General features: G+C 36.4%; 3 protein-coding genes across 8 annotated transcripts; 2 read left to right on the top strand and 1 right to left on the bottom strand.

Annotated features, from left to right (window-relative positions):
• Positions 415–5,302, bottom strand: LOC18610249 (magnesium transporter MRS2-5). Of its 2 annotated transcripts, none has more exons than XM_007045792.2 (7): positions 4,997–5,302; positions 3,826–4,444; positions 3,310–3,380; positions 1,774–1,902; positions 1,340–1,684; positions 852–899; positions 415–711 (listed from the first exon to the last, which is right to left on the bottom strand). In XM_007045792.2, the coding sequence occupies exons 2-7, from the start codon at positions 4,256–4,258 to the stop codon at positions 481–483; spliced, it is 1,257 nt and encodes a 418-aa protein (XP_007045854.1). In that variant the 5' UTR covers positions 4,259–4,444; positions 4,997–5,302; the 3' UTR covers positions 415–480. The 2 variants fall into 2 exon arrangements, with proteins under 2 accessions (XP_007045854.1, XP_007045855.1); XM_007045793.2 differs by having other exon boundaries at positions 3,826–4,313.
• On the top strand, positions 8,271–11,007 carry LOC18610248 (hornerin). Of its 5 annotated transcripts, XR_001926377.1 has the most exons (4): positions 8,271–9,667; positions 9,922–10,122; positions 10,352–10,658; positions 10,764–11,007. XR_001926377.1 is itself a non-coding variant. In XM_018114786.1 (3 exons), the coding sequence occupies exons 1-3, from the start codon at positions 8,340–8,342 to the stop codon at positions 10,539–10,541; spliced, it is 1,716 nt and encodes a 571-aa protein (XP_017970275.1). In that variant the 5' UTR covers positions 8,271–8,339; the 3' UTR covers positions 10,542–11,007. The 5 variants fall into 5 exon arrangements, 4 of the variants coding, with proteins under 4 accessions (XP_017970275.1, XP_017970274.1, XP_017970276.1 ...); XM_018114786.1 differs by having other exon boundaries at positions 9,925–10,122; positions 10,352–11,007; XM_018114785.1 differs by having other exon boundaries at positions 10,352–11,007.
• On the top strand, positions 12,356–16,311 carry LOC18610247 (LRR receptor-like serine/threonine-protein kinase RPK2). Its single transcript, XM_007045790.2, has one exon. The coding sequence runs from the start codon at positions 12,623–12,625 to the stop codon at positions 15,893–15,895; it is 3,273 nt and encodes a 1,090-aa protein (XP_007045852.2). The 5' UTR covers positions 12,356–12,622; the 3' UTR covers positions 15,896–16,311.

Here is a 16,337-nt window from a genome sequence, read left to right as displayed (position 1 = left end):
AGTTTGTGGTAGATCCATCTATAAGCCATAATGCAAGTCTGAGAGATTAGATGAAAGGGGGAGACAGGACACTCGGAAGTCCAACTAAGTCTAGGTTCTAACAGTGTATTTGGTTTACGGAATAGAATAGAAAGGAAATGAAATAGTCATTCTGTAGAATAGAATATAAGAGAAATAGGTCCACAAAATAGCTTTTCAACCAACCAAAATATGGTTTTACTGTTCACTAAGAAAAAAGGAGGAATGGAATACCCAATCCCCCCACCAGAGATGCTGTAAGTCATGTTTGTAGCATCAGAAAGCGAGATCACCTTCTCACTTTAAAGTTCCTAAACAAGTGTCTCGGGTTTTAAAGGGTGAAAGATAATTGGTAAAAATGTTCTCAAGGAGCACTGCAAATGTAATACATAAATATATGCTAAGGATGCCGATAGACCAATAATAATTTCATCTTTAATCGAACAGTTTAAGCTCAACAATTTACAATGGGAATACTTTCTTGTACCTGAAATATAACAAGAAAGAAAAGTACAATAACACACATCCAGCACCTGTTATAAGCAGAACCCAACTAAATCCAGATGGGTAATCAAAAACTGAGGCTGCAAAGTTCATTCCAAAGACTCCCGCTACAGCAGCAAATAACGTAGCCACAAAAGTTGCCGCAGTGAGAAGTAACTCAAATTGTATCAGATGGTTTTGAACATTGCCCTGTTTAAGTAAAGAGGAAGAAAATAATCTTTAATTAGTACTTAATGACTTTCCTGCTTCCCATTGACTTCTTCCCCATCTCCCACTTCAAATTGCCAGTTAAAGAGAAGGCATCATTAAATCAGTCAATCAATCCTCACCAATTTAATGTTGATCAGATCCTCAGTATCATCAATATACTCTTTGAGCTGCATCACCAATAAGATTCAGTGTCAGTCGATTACATGAGAGTGATATTATTCTCAAGTCTCAACGATCTTCAGAAGAGTATATTTTAATTTTAGGTTCCTACAGTACCGGAAGAAAAGCTACTAGTTGCTTCGCTTAAAGTGAATGCACTATCTATATGTTAAACTTGGAGATGGTTCCACCAGAAAATTAGGGGGCAGTGTGGTGAAAAGCCCCTCCCACTGCACTGCCCCGTTGTACCAAACAGTCCTTTAGGGGTGGCAAAAACAGATCAATCTTCTACGTCAGCTGATTAGTTGTAGATCTGTAGGATGTAGGGTACATACATCCCAAGCCAAGAATTATATAACCAAAGCATCTTAATAATTTTCCACTATATTTATAAATCATTATAAAAAGATTCTAAAATATCTATGGTAGGAAGTCACAGGTCTCTTACCGAGAACAACTTGCTGAGAGTATGATCAATAACAACAAAGTATGCTTCAAGTAACATTTCAAGTTGTTCAATATTTTCCCCACCATTTGATGAACTGATTAAGCTTCCATGTTTACTTGAACTCACAATACTGCTAAATGCCCTTTGCAATCTGTGGGATCCATTGGTTGAAGCTACTGGTGAAACAGGAGCAGATTTTGAAACTACTTTGGTCCCACCAGAAAAATTGGTTATGGCATTTAGTTCACTTGGGGTGTTACCCTCTGACTTTAGCCTTTTCTCCGTGAGGTACATCTCAGCCATGTCACCATCATCATCCATAAGATGCTCTAACTCATCTCGGACCTAACAATTTCAATCTAAAATCAATTATATAAGAAGCAAAGCTACAGCAGGTACAAATTCCAAAAGGTATTGTATATAAGTGGCTGCACCTTCTGAACTCGCTGGGTTAATGCAAGGAGATTGCCTTTTAATCTACGAACACGTTCCAGGTTAACAGTATTAATAGACGATGCTAGTTCGTCAAGCACTGGATATATCTCAATTTCCAGTTCTTTCACCTATAAAAAAGAAATTTTCTGAAATGAGAGGGAGTTTCAGCTTAATATCTGTATCAACATGAACACTAAATCTCCAATATTTTACTTTGGTTTTAACCAGGCTAATGGCCGTACCACTTCTAGAACCTACATTCATCAGACCAATCCATTTGGCTTCATGAGATAACCATGCATGCCAAATACAAATATTAGACCATGGGGGCAAAGCCCATCCTACCTATCAATCCCAATAATAGTAATAATGTTGTTGCTTCAGTAAAAAAGGACCCACTAATCATTGAAAAACAGTACATAAATCTTAGCAGAGTTGTTGACCAGAAAAGATTAAACACAGTCTGCAACAAAAGTAGCTGATTAAAACTTTATTGAGATAAGTATGTGAAAGAAAATAGATAATAGATGGGCACTACCAGTACTGAATCAACATGATGTCAACAGGCAGCAAATCCACTCCAATTGTGCAAATGGCGGAACTTTCAACATAAGTTTATTAAGTAGCATATGAATAGCAAGGCTTATATGCATTAGAAAATTGAAAACAGAATTTTATGCCATTGAAGGAATCTGCAGAGTTTATCTAGCTATGTCTTTGCACATAGTAGGAAAGCCTCTAGCAAGCAAAGGTGTGATAGGCCTGTTTGTTTATCAGGCTTTTTTGACAGAAATTTAAACCTACAAACAGGAGCAGGATAGAAAACCTGCAACCTCAACCCCCACCATACTTAACAGAAGAGGAGAAGCCATGACTACAACTCAATTCTGTAGCAACTTCTTTTTCTTTGGCCAACAAAAAAAAATCTGTAGCCACTTTCAACTCATTTTCCATTAGGAAGATATGTTGCCTATATCCTATGATTTGATTGGAGTGTCAGAACCAGTAATACAAATTGACCAGAATTGAGACTGACATCAACCCTACAGCATTCAGACTCTTAAGCTGGACAAGACTTGATTCATATATAGTCAAATGACACAAAATTCTCTCTCACTCTATAGAGAGAGAAAGGAGAGAAAGAGAGAGAAAAGAGGAAAGGGAGAAGAGGAGAGTCTCTGATTCATAATCCTTAACAAAAATGAAATGTAATGAATCCCTTAGCACAGTCTTCTGGCAAGGAGGCTGGGCAAGTTGGATGAACCTTCCAACTGTGTTGCAGAGCACCTATCCATGTTAACATGAACAGAATATCTGTAACCTGAGCATTGATGTTAGTGTGCCATTGCCACCTCAAAGTATTAATATTTCCAGTGAATATTATTAATATAAGGAGCCTAAACATGATACAGGTTGTGCCTCTAGGTTATCCCCTCAATGTTGACTGTTGAGTAAAAGAAGTTCAATTGATTACGTATTTGAAACGGAACTCAAGCAGTTCCAACAATTAGCTAGTGATAGAGGTTATGGCATACCTGTGCATCCAGGGACATGCAGGTTAGTTCCAATGCCAGTTCCAGAGCCCTAAATTCAAATGGCAGGTCATCTGAATCAAACCAGTAAATAATGTAAGCAACTTATGTGACAATTATATAAACCATAAGAGTTCCAAACTGACAATAAGTTAAGACAAGTGACACAAATAAGAACTGCCATAAAAACTCCTTGGCGCTAACAAAGATTTTAGAAGCAACAGTTGAACCCAAATGGTAATTTTCATCTTCCTTAACTGAGGAAGATGCTCTGCTTTTCAGGAACAGCACAGCAGTCAAATTCAGTGGCATTACAGTTTTTCTCCATATGCTTCTCCATACGGGCTAACATGTTAATAGATATTGAGGGCAGGACAATATAACAGCCATTTTTGTATGGATAAATAATGATTTCAACAGCAAGTTGCAGTAAAAACTGTTAGTTAGAACTCCTCAGGTCATCCACTAGTGACCAAATTAACCTACAGGCTATCAATAACATGTAAGTACGCATTTTACCAGCTTGGTCTTTGTTTGTCTGAAGACGCTTGCATAATTCTGACTTGTATTGAACAACATTTTTCTCCAAAGAATTCATCAAGAAAACCTCCTCGGCTGTGATTATACATCTTATTTGCTCAAGACTAACCACAATAGCCTTCTCCCTTCCTAGTATCGTTGAAGGATAAATAAACAAAGGGTCCAAAAGCCTGAGGTCCCTGGATGGCAAAGAACAATGTCTCATTATTCTAGCCTTATCAAGCTCCAAAATCTTCACATTGCCATCTTGATCAATCTTTATCCATGAACGGCTGCTGTGACCTCTCTTCTTCACCCCCGGAAACCCAGAACCACAATTTGCATGTGCACCCGAATTAAGCCTTTCACTGTTATAGGAAGAGGTAGATTCAGGAATATCAGAGGGAAGAAAATGGCCCTGTGATTCTTCCATTGAATTTTAGTCTTTCCTTCTTTGATTCCAGGCAACAATTTCGCAAAAAGGTGACCTATCAGTGCACATTGCAACAGCAGCAGCCTCACTCATTTGAGCTGGTAATCAGAAGCATTTGAACTCACAGTTCTTGATACCTTTTTTATCCATGTTACCTTATCATGCATGAAGCGAGATTCCTGAAAACTTTTGGTAGGTATGTAGGAAAGCAGGCAAGGAATCACTTTAAAAGAATACCGTTTTCAGTGGAGAAAGCACAAAATTACTTACTAAGCAGCCTCAAATAATAAATCAACCTAACAAAACAAAAACTCTGCCCATTTTGGTAGCTGAAAATTTACAAGCAGAAAAAAGAAGAGGAATCCACCCTGAATCTCATGTTTCATTATTCAACAAGGGACAAAAACCAGCAATTGCCCATATTTGGTGAGTTGAAGACCAATACGTACACTATACACCAAGAATTTGAGAAATCTAAAATTTGATTCAATGATTAAATCCCAGTATGAAATTGACTCAAACAGATATAGTCCCCTACTGAAAACACAACCCCAACACTCAAAAGCCCTCAAATAGCAACTAAATACTAAAAATAGCAATTTATCTAAAGACCCAAATGACAAAAACAACCCAATTCTGTTTAGAAGATTAAACGTGAAAGCAAGCAAATTATATGACCAAGAAATAGAAAATAAAAGAAACCCAGATTAACAAACGATGGAAGATCAATGAATATACCACTTTAAAAGAAACTTCCAGAAAAATCAGCAAAGCCGTGGAAGGAATCTGGGAGTGCGTTGGTTCATTTAATGGGAGTGAAGAGAGATAGTGACACAGTCGACGCAAACTAGAAGCGCCAACCATTAACTAACTTCTCGACGCCTTTCCTTCCTCGTTGGCTGTCGAGTTTCGTAATGAAACATCTTAAACTTACATTTTTTAACGTTTTTTCTCTGTTTTTTTTTTTTTTTTCTCTCTGCGATTTGGAAGATGTGGGAGATATTTTTGATCACTTAGAGCCATTAATGTGTAATTCGACAAATATTAGGTTGCCTTGGCCTTGCATCGAAATAAAAGGGAAAATAAGGGGAAATTTTTTTGAAGCTATGTTTTTTTTTCTTTAATTTTTAATATCTTTATTGATAAAAAGAGATTCAAATTTTATTTTCAAAAATCAAAAAATAAGAAGTTTGTGATGAGAAATAAATAGTATTAAAATTTAAAATTCAAAATGGTAGGCTTCTATCTTTTTATGATTCATATTACTATTTTCTTTAATTCGTTAAAAATAGAAAACATATAATGATTGAAAAAAAATTAAATTATTTAAAAAAATTCAACTAAATTTTTATTTTTCTATTATATTCAATCGGATCATATATTTTTATTTTAAATTAAATAGACTTTTATGATTAACGGTGATTTATATGTTATATATCAAAATGCCATTTATTATTTAATATCCATATGACAATAACGTTGCGAAAAATATCAAATTATCGTATCATTATACCACGTCAGTGTCATATAATATAAAATAATAAATAATATTTTGATTAATAATAATTAATCAATTATTTTTATTTGATTCAAAAAATATAAAAACTTAATTAAATGTAATAAAAGAATAAAAAATTATTTGAATTAGTCTAAATAGGTCAAGAGTATGTTTAAATATTATGTCAATAAGAAACTATGTAAACAATAGAGGAACGTATCATCTATAATTATTTTTACTACAAGTTTTTATTATTTAATCACAACAAAGAATTATAGTGAAAAAATTTGAATTTGGAGAAAAGCATAAGAAAATAAAAAGATATAAGTATTATAATAAAGAGCTTTTCATATTCGAAATTTATATATATTTTAATTAATTGAATTATTTTTATATTTATATATATTTTTTGAATATCCTCAAGATTATAAAAAATATTAATTTTCAAATCTTAAATCTATACCAACAAAAGATTTCAAAATTCAATTTAAGAACTAAGACAAATTAAATCCAAATTCAAGCCAAAACCTTAAAAATTTATACATTTTTTTTACAAAATAAAATACCAAATATAAAACACAATAATTCAAAATATCAAATGATTCAAAATAAAATACAGTTTTACAACTGTATTTTAATTTTACTATTATACTTCAATTTTATTGATTTTTAGACAATATATAACGAAATTAAAATACTTAACAAAATATCTTTTTAATATAAATGATAAATATCTTTCAATCAAGTATTTTTTATTTAAAAATCAACAAAATTAAAAGTACGATGACAAAAATTATTGAAATTAAAATATAGAGATAAAATCCAACATTGACTCATAATATAACAATAAATTTGACCTTAATTTTTTTAAAATGTTCAATATTTTAAATAAAAAAAATTATAATCACTGACGAATCTATTAACATAAGAAAGCCATGGAGGACATTCGTTTTATATTAGTTTTTGTTCAACTTATTAATCTCTTCATGACTTTGTTAATTCAATAAATTTAATTTTAATTATTATTTTAAAAAATAAATTTTGAAAATTTTAAAGCTTAAACTTTTCCTTTTTTATTTTTAATAAAATACCAATCACAACACGCCACGTCAATAATCATTGCTTCCAAAAAAAAACTAAAAGGACCAAAAATTACCCATTCAAAACACGTGGCAGCACAGGATACGCAAGTGGAAGAAAAATGAAAAGCATGGCAATCCCCCTCTACATTTCAAGCCAATGGAGAGGAGTTCAAAAGATGGCGCGAAACTGCAGATATAGTGAAAGTTAGTTACAAAAATGGAACCGGAAATTCAGAAAATGTCGCTACTCCATCCGCACCAAATCCTAACACCCCATTTTCCCTTTCTTCCTTTCTTTTCTTTTTAAATTTTAATTTATTTCTTTTTTATTCAAAACATTAATCGAATATTTGGATTTTTTTTTGTCGATTAACCGTTTCTAATTTCTGGTAATTTTTCTATCTCTATATCCGCTGAAAATCCGGGGTCAAATATTCATGACTTTGTTTTTTCGTTAGTCCCAAGTTTTCTGTTTTGTTTTTGTTTTTTTTTAATTTGGTGATGTGAACTTCAGATACTATTTTTCAACGCACGAAGGCAGCTTTGGATCGCCGGAGATTCTTCCGGCGTGTTTGATTTCTGCGGCTGCTACCGTAGTGAGTTTGTGTTCATTTCATTTCTTGAGTGGATGAATCTGTTTAGTGTAATTCTGAACAATGCAGCTGTTAATTGTTTTTCCTTTTTTTTTTGTTCATTTTAATTCTGAAGAATCAAACATGATGGAAATTGTTTTACGGAAATGGAAATGGAAAGAATTATATAATCTAGAGGACGGCATTGATTCAGAAATTTGAGAATCGTATCTTTTTCTTTATGATAACGATGCTAGGTTTACCTGAGAATTGAAATTTTGGTTGGAATAAAAGGTAGCTTCTTATGAAAAATCAGAGATATATTTATCCTTTTTTTCGTTCTCGGATCGAATTAAAGAAGAAATGCAGTGAAATTCCAACGGGCTTCCATTTTCTAACTAATCTAGCTTTTAGGAAAATTTGTTGAGGGTTTTAATATTAATGTCTTATCCTTCTCATATATATGGTTATATGGGCAAGAGTTTTTTTGTGTAGTTAATGTTTTTCCCCCTCTTCCTCAAAGAAAGATTTTAACAGTTTTAATGTGAAGAATGGAATCATATTTTTTGCTGAATTACTCTTGCAGAATGGTGTAGAAGTGAGAAGTTAAGCTATCATGAATTGCATTGCTTAGGCTGTATGTGAGTGTTTCCTTTGGGATTTCCACCTTATTAGTTATCAAATACTATTACACATTCATTCATGTATGGCTATGGCTATCAATGTTGAAAGGGTGGTTTTTATTTTCTTAGACAGTGTTTGAACTTTGACTAACCCTCTTTAACTCCTCATGAATATGCCTACCTAATTTGGGAAGTTTTCCTTTTGTTTTCATTTTCCAGGTAGATTGTTTTCATTTTCCAGGTAGACCTATAGGGAGATGATGTCAACGCACATATGAATCCTGGGTCCAACAATTACTTTAAGTTATGGACTTTGATCATATGAATGGAAGCAGTAAGCATTCAAGAGTAGACGTAGATGAAAGTGATGGGAGTGGAAGCGGTAAGCATTCAGGAAGACGTCTGGAACTTGTCGTTGGAAGCAGAAGCAGTAGGCATTCGAGTGAGGGAAGTGGAAGCAGTAAGCATTCAAGTGAGGAGAGTGGAAGCAGTAAGCATTCAAGTGAGGAGAGTGGAAGCAGTGAGCATTCAAGAAGACATCTAGAACTTGATGATGAAACTGAAAGACGTAATCGTTCATGCGAGGGTAGTGGAAGCAGTGAGCGTTTAAGTGAGGGCAGTGGTAGCAGTGGGCATTCAAGAAGACATCTAGAACTTGATCATGAAACTGGAAGCAGTAAGCATTCAAGTGAGGGTAGTGGAAGCGGTAAACAATATCCAGAGGTATTGAACAGGAGCGGAGAAAATGAAAGTAATCATTTTGAGCTTAATCCAGAGATTATTAAGGGATGGGGAAAAAATAATAGCTCTGAAATGCACCCAGAGGTAATTGATGGGAGTGAAAGTAGTAAACGATCGGAAGTAATTCAAGAGGAGGGCGATAGGAATGAAGGTGATATACTTTTCTCAACTGAAAAGCTGAGGTTGTCGTCCTCTTCATCCCCATCTTCGTCTGGCTCATCAACAGATGATCAGTTTCAAGTGGATAAAAAGTCCAGACCAGGCAACACTTCAACTTCCTCCCCTAAATTTGATGAGGATACTGAACCGTCATCAAAAGACAAACGTAATGTTTCTGGTAACAACTTTCCCAAATCAGAAGGATGGCAAAATGGATCTGCAGGTCCCAAATCGACATCTCAACAAGTTTCTAGTGTCAGCCACGAATCAACATCAACACAATCCCCTCCGATCCAAGTGATGGACCGACAAGAAGAATATGATCCTTATAGGATTCCCTCCGCTGTCTTTGCAAGAAGTAAATCAACAACACCTGTGGATTGGAGTATTGCTTCTAATGAGTCATTATTTAGCATTCAAGTAGGGAACAATAGTTTTTCCAGAGATCATATTCTAAACCTAAAATCTGGAGAACTTTTCAAGTCAGGTGAGTTTATTGCGTTCAGTCCATCCCCTGTTGCTTTAACGGTGGACACTCAGAAAAAGAGTGTTCAATTGGACAAGAGCAAAGCAACTGTAGTATCAGATGACGCTGTCAAGGATAAAACAGGCCTGTGTGTTGAAGATCCAATTCAGGAAAAGCCAACACATCCCACGGTAACTTGGAATTCATCCACCATTTCTAACCATTCTGATGATAGTGGAACCAGTGGACACTCCTTTGCGTTTCAAATGTAAGTTAACGGCATTCTCTATCAGCAAATAATTCTACTATTGGCTTGCATGTGCTAACTTGTTATTTATGCTTGTGCACAATTTAACTTTTTCTCTTTGCAAAACAAGATGCCTATATATAGTTGTTCATGTGAACCTAATATAATCAGTTACTCCACATGCATACATGTAGGTTATACATGTATGCATAATCATAACGAAATTTCAAACCTTACGCTTGCTCGATGAGGAATATACGCCTTTTGTGTTGCAGAAGAAAGAAGAAGAAAAAGAAGCAGAGAAAGTGTGCATGGCCATCATGCTACTGTTCTAATTGTAGCTGGGCGTTCTGCTACTGTACATGGCCAAGCTGCTGCTTTAGGTGGCCAAGCTGCTGCTGTTCTAATTGTAGCTGGGCGTTCTGCTGCTGTTGGAACTGTAGCATAAAAAGATGGTGCTGTCACTTTTCTACCGTGTATGCTTCTCTTTCTCCCTACCGATATTGTAACCATGTATCAAGCATTAGATATAAGCAGATCTTTGAGAATTAAAAACTTTGTTTTTAGATTTTAGTGCTATATATTGCATTTAATGTGCCTCTATTTGCTCATGACGTATATTTTCGGGCTGTCACAAACAATGTAAAATGATTTCAAGATGTGTTGCAGGAACTCATCGACTTAATTTATTTTGGATCATTGCAGTTTGACAGACGGAAGAAATGATGGTGTGAAAGAAAACGTGAAGCAAAAACAAGAACAACAGACCTTAGACTCTGCAGTACCCTCAAAATCAGGTTGCTGCAGCTGTTGCACTTGGTTTCCTTCCTGTCAATGCGGATGGCACTGGCGTTGGTGTTACTCTTGTAACTGTTGTCGAGGAAACAGCTGTTGAAGCCTCAAGCCGCCCTCTCCCTTCCACAAAGGCCCGTCTATATCTATCCGTTTTTGGGATGTTTGCACAGATCTCTTGCTATTTAATCATCATCATGACTTCTGCATAAATGCAAAGGTTCTCATCAAAGGACTTGCTCTTTCATTTTTCCATGGAACTGACATACTTCAATCGAGTCTAAAGTTAACATATCTTCTCTTCTCATGTACATAATCATGTCAGAGTCGGGTCCTTTGTCAGTGAGAAGAAAGGGAAAATGCCTAGGGAGGCAATGGCTGGGAAGGGGAAACTCATCTCGCCCCTACATGTTTTTGAAGATTTGGGGAGGAAATTAACTTTTAGGTCGTTTCCTTCATGTTACTTTCTAGTTTATTAAGTGATACATTAGAGTTTCATTAGATTTTTTCACTGGTTTCTCCAAGCTTTAAAGTAATGGTGGAGGTCAGAAGCTTTCTTGTGCAGTAAATGGTGTCTTAGCCAGTCATTGTCTACTTCTTAGTAACCTTGATATATTCATTCATAAGTCATAACATGCCAATCACCCAAAAAACAAAAAGGGAATCTGATGAAAGCATAACTTGAATAAGTTTTGCCCTCCCCAAATGTCACTCAAGTAGAATGTCACCCCAGAAAGCCGCTTATGGGGCTGAGCTTTCTTTGGTATTAATTTCTCTTTTGCATTCACATAACCAAAGCTTATTATTAAATGGAGATTCTGCTACATTTTAATGGAAATGTTTTTCCTTAACTTGAACTAATTGGGAATGGAGGAGAGTCAATGTGACCTCTCAACGACCACCAAGGCTTTTCTTTAACTTCCCCAATCAAAAGATGATCCACATTAATTGTCTAACTAGACTGCTACCCCTGCATGTCAAGAGTTTGTGGTCCAAACTTCCTAAAGTATTAATCAACAGACAAGATATTTAATTCCCCACCCCCCCATTTATTATAAGATTTTAAGTTTGTGTTTGGCCATTCCATCTTCACATGGTTACAGCCAAACTTGCTGCACAGCACATCATTCCTTCAAAATAAATAATTGGGAGACTCAAACAAAGTATCCAGTTTTCACAAAAGAAAAATGGGGAAATTAAGGAATTTTATTTGACAAAATCTACCCATTTCTTGGTCACTATCTATTAAACAACAAATAAAAGTAACATGAACTTAATCCAATGACTGCAGACTTAGACAGAGTCAAAACTTTCCCTCACCAAATTTTGAATAATCTAATTTTATTATTCTTGTTATTATCATTATTATCTCTTAAATCTAATTTTATTTGATTTAAAATAAAAATATTAAAATATAGTAAAAAAATTTAATATAAAAACAAAATAAAAGAATAAACAATTCAACGAATTTTTTTGGATATTATCTTTAATTTTTTTCCCTTAAAAAAGGAAAAAAAAAACTTTAAACTCGTGCGTCACGCTGGCAATAGGATGACGTCAGCATTTCTTTTAAATTCCCACTAAGTTTCTTTTGTAGTTTTCCAGTTTCACTTTTTCCTCGTGGAAAACGACACCGTTTTATTTTTCTTTTTTTATTTATGTGAGTGACAAGGTAAAAGATATTCCACGTAGACCGCAGAGACCAAGAAGGGACGAAAAACAATTTTTTCTAAAAAGGAGGGTGGGACCCACAATCCTCCTGCTCATTCCAGGAGCCGCCGAGTGTTGACGGCTCTGATGTATTAATTGACCGGCCGTTTGGACCCCACCGGTTAGTCCACGTGGGCCCCTCCCTCCCCTTCACTCTGTCTGTCTATGAAGGAAAAAAAAAAAAAAGGAAGTTGAAATAGAGAAACCAAAAAGTTTTAAAAAAGGAAACAGAGCAAAGCTCAAGACCCAGACTTTCCACAACCCCATCAAAGGAGAAGCAAGAAAGAAACGCGTTTTTCTCATCCAAAGACTCTCCCTCTCCTCCCAAAATTTTAATTTATCACTAAAAATTATCAAAAAATTTTCTCCCTATTGGGAACACAGAGAGAGAGAGGTTTTTGGGTCCTTTTGGTGGACTCTTTCAAGAACAGAGAGGTCTTTTTTGTTGGGTGGTTTTTGTTTTCCTTAGGAAAAATGAAATGCTATCTGTTCTGTAAAGCTTTGATCTTGCTTTCGTTTGAACTGTTTGTTGTCTTCACCTTAGTTTCAGGGAAGTTGGTATCTGAGAAAAGGATTCTGTTGGAGTTCAAAAGCTCTGTTTTTGATCCTTCAGGGATTCTTTCAAGCTGGAACTCTACAAAGAACCCAAATCACTGCTCCTGGTTTGGAGTTTCATGCAATTTAAGGTCTCAGGTCATCTCCATCAGCATCCCTGGTGGTTGTGGAGAAGGTTATAAAGGTAACTTAACTCGAGCTTGTTCTTGTTCTTCAAAGCTGCCTCAGTTTCCATTTTATGGTTTTGGATTGAGAAGAAGAGCATGTTCAAATGGGAAACTTGTGGGAAACTTGTCACCTTTAATTGGGAAACTTACTGAGCTTAGAGTTTTATCTCTTGCTTTTAATGATATGGGTGGTGAAATTCCTTTAGAGCTATGGGGTTTAGTGAAATTAGAAGAACTTGATCTTGAAGGGAATTTATTTACTGGGAAGTTGCCTAATGAATTTGTGGGGTTGAGAAATCTGCGGGTTTTGAATCTTGGGTTTAATGAACTTGAAGGGGAGATTTCAAGGTCTTTGTCAAAATGTGTGAATTTGGAGGTTTTGAGTTTAGCTGGGAATAAGCTGGAGGGTTCTGTGCCTGATTATTTTGGCAGTTTCTATAAGTTGAAGGGGCTTTATTTGTCTAATAATCGGCTAAATGGGCCTATTCTTGATAATTTTGGAAGTAATTGTCGGAATCTTGAACATCTTGATCTGTCTGGGAATTTCCTAGATGGGAGGATTCCTGGTAGTTTGGGGCATTGTCGGCAGTTACGGACTCTTTTGTTGTTTTCAAACATGTTTGATGGTGTTATTCCTAATGAGCTCGGCCAGCTGTATAAGCTTGAGATTCTTGATGTTTCTAGAAACAACCTTAGCAGTTTGATCCCCCATGGGCTTGGAAATTGTGTTCATTTGTCGGCTCTTGTCCTTTCTAATCTCTTTGATCCAGTGCTGACTAGGCAGAGTTCAAGTAAAGAGCTGTCATTTGGATTGCCGCTTGCTACTACTTATGAGTATAATCGTTTTCAAGGCTCCATTCCAATGGAAATTACAACCCTTCCAAAGCTTAAAATACTTTGGGTGCCCAGGGCGAATCTTGAGGGGAAGTTACCAAGCAACTGGAGTGGTTGTGAGAACTTGGAAATGGTGGACTTAGCTCAGAACCACTTCAGTGGAGAAATTTTTGGAGCGTTCAATGGATGCAAGAAACTACAGCATCTAGATTTGAGCTCAAACAGGCTAACTGGCAAGCTTGATGAGAAACTTCCCGTTCCGTGTATGACACTTTTTGATATTAGTGGAAACGTCATGTCAGGATCAATCCCCAGGTTTAATTACAGTGTATGCCCCGGTTTTTTCTCCTTGAGTTCTGAACTTCCCCAAACCCATGATCCAGCATCCGCGTATCTGTCATTCTTCACATATAAAACACGCCTTGCAATGCTTTTGCCATTTTCTGGTTCAAAAGCTGTGTTGATTCACAATTTCAGTGGAAACAACTTCTCTGGTTCACTCCCATGGCTACCAATTGCACCAACAAGATTGGGTAAGCAGACTGATTATGCATTTCTTGCTGGTGGAAACAAGCTCACTGGATCATTTCCTGGAAGTTTATTTGGAAACTGTAATAAGCTACATGGGATGATTGCTAACGTTAGCAAGAACAGACTGTCTGGTGATATTCCATCAGGAATTGGTGCAATCTGCAGATCCCTTAGATTTTTGGATGTATCTGAGAATGAGATTGGAGGGGTAATTCCCCAAAGTCTCAGGGAATTGGAATCTCTTGTTTTCCTTGACCTAAGTGGAAACAAACTTAGAGGTCCAATTCCTGAAGGGCTCCATCAGTTGAAGCATCTCAAACATCTCTCCTTGGTAAGAAACAACCTGACTGGTGCCGTTCCTTCTAGCTTTGGGCGCTTTCGTTCCCTTGAGGTGTTAGAACTTTCATCAAATTCTCTATCTGGTAAGATTCCAAAAGGACTTGTCAATCTGAGAAACAATGGTAGTGGAGTGAATTCTACCAGCGTTTATCGAAAGCTATTCCTCCTTTCACACCATGTATTCTCACTATCTGTGAGACCTGCTGATTTGACAACCAACACTGAAGATTCACAAAATGATGTTTCTCCTTCACACAACGCAGTCGATAAAAGTTTAGATTCCATTGAGATTGCATCGATAGCATCAGCCTCAGCCATTGTTTCAGTTCTTCTAGTTCTACTTGTCCTATTCTTTTACACCAGGAAATGGGTTCCAACATCCAGGGTTCAGGTTTCTGAATCAAGGGAAATTACAGCTTTTGTTGATATTGGGGTTCCATTGACATATGAAAGTATTGTCCAGGCAACAGGGAATTTTAGTGCTGGCAAATGCATTGGAAATGGAGGTTTTGGTGCCACTTACAAGGCTGAAATAGCTCCAGGAACCCTGGTGGCAGTGAAGAGGCTTGCTGTTGGAAGGTTCCAAGGTGTTCAGCAGTTCCATGCAGAGATAAAGATCCTTGAAAGGATGAGGCACTCTAATCTCGTAACTTTAATAGGATACCATGCCAGTGAAACAGAGATGTTTCTCATATATAATTATTTGTCTGGTGGTAATTTAGAAAATTTTATTAAGGAAAGGTCCACAAGAGCTGTAGATTGGAAGATTATTCACAAGATTGCTCTGAATATAGCCCATGCACTTGCATATCTACATGACCAATGTGCTCCAAAGGTTCTGCACCGTGATGTCAAGCCAAGTAACATATTGTTGGACAATGATTGTAATGCTTATCTGTCTGACTTTGGATTATCAAGGCTTTTGGGTACCTCTGAAACCCATGCAACAACCGGTGTAGCTGGCACATTTGGATATGTTGCACCAGAGTATGCAATGACCTGCCGTGTATCTGAGAAGGCTGATGTTTACAGCTATGGTGTTGTGCTGCTTGAGTTGATATCAGATAAGAAAGCTTTGGATCCTTCATTCTCCTCGCAAGCAGATGGTTTTAATATTGTCTCTTGGGCCTGCATGCTACTTCGACAGGGTCAGGCAAAGGATGTGTTCACTACAAGGTTATGGGATACAGCTCCTCATGATGAACTGGTAGAATTGCTGCACTTAGCCATCACATGTACAGTGGATAGCCTCTCAACCAGGCCAACTATGAGGCAAGTTGTCCAAAGGTTGAAGCAAATTCAACCTTCTTCAATGAGATAATGAGGTTTCTGGGTGCATGCTGTGATCTTTAAGGAACAGCTCAAGTGTAGAAATCATAACAAACTTGTAATTTGTACATTCGCACCTAAAATGGGAATTGGAACATCACTTGGGTTAAGTTCAGGGGTTCTTGTTTTGCTTTTAATATGGTTCCTGTTCCCCTGGCTGAGGACAACCCTTGTTGAATCTGCAGAAAATAGCAGATGTGAATTTTGGGCAGAAAATGTTTTGGAGGCTGCTTTATACATGTATTCCAGTTCACTTTGCATTTGTAATGTAGACCAAGGCAGGTCTGATATTGTAATTTAATGTTTTCCCTATTTTGCAATTTTGAGCTTTGTCCATGATTTGCTATAACCAAGGAAACTAATGCTTGATCTTAATAAATATTGGATTTTTACCTTCATGGATCCTAATCTTTTGCTTCATTTTGATGGTCTCA

This window comes from Theobroma cacao, chromosome 2 (genome assembly GCF_000208745.1).
Source record: "Theobroma cacao cultivar B97-61/B2 chromosome 2, Criollo_cocoa_genome_V2, whole genome shotgun sequence".
NCBI lineage: Eukaryota > Viridiplantae > Streptophyta > Magnoliopsida > Malvales > Malvaceae > Theobroma > Theobroma cacao.
Note: the sequence above shows the minus strand (reverse complement) of the source record. Positions and strands in the feature narration are given on the sequence as shown.

Bases quoted from the DNA above. Each gene is read 5' to 3' on its own strand.
- LOC18610249 (XM_007045792.2), bottom strand. From the start codon at position 4,258: ATGGAAGAATCACAGGGCCATTTTCTTCCCTCTGATATTCCTGAATCT. The intron at 3,381-3,825 runs GTAAAATGCGTA...GGTTTGATTCAG, and splicing joins GACAAACAAAGACCAAGCTG to ATGACCTGCCATTTGAATTT. The intron at 712-851 runs GTGAGGATTGAT...TTACTTAAACAG, and splicing joins ATCTGATCAACATTAAATTG to GGCAATGTTCAAAACCATCT.
- LOC18610247 (XM_007045790.2), top strand. From the start codon at position 12,623: ATGAAATGCTATCTGTTCTGTAAAGCTTTGATCTTGCTTTCGTTTGAA.
- LOC18610248 (XM_018114785.1), top strand. From the start codon at position 8,340: ATGGACTTTGATCATATGAATGGAAGCAGTAAGCATTCAAGAGTAGAC. The intron at 9,668-9,921 runs GTAAGTTAACGG...TTTGTGTTGCAG, and splicing joins CACTCCTTTGCGTTTCAAAT to AAGAAAGAAGAAGAAAAAGA. The intron at 10,123-10,351 runs GTATGCTTCTCT...GGATCATTGCAG, and splicing joins TGCTGTCACTTTTCTACCGT to TTTGACAGACGGAAGAAATG.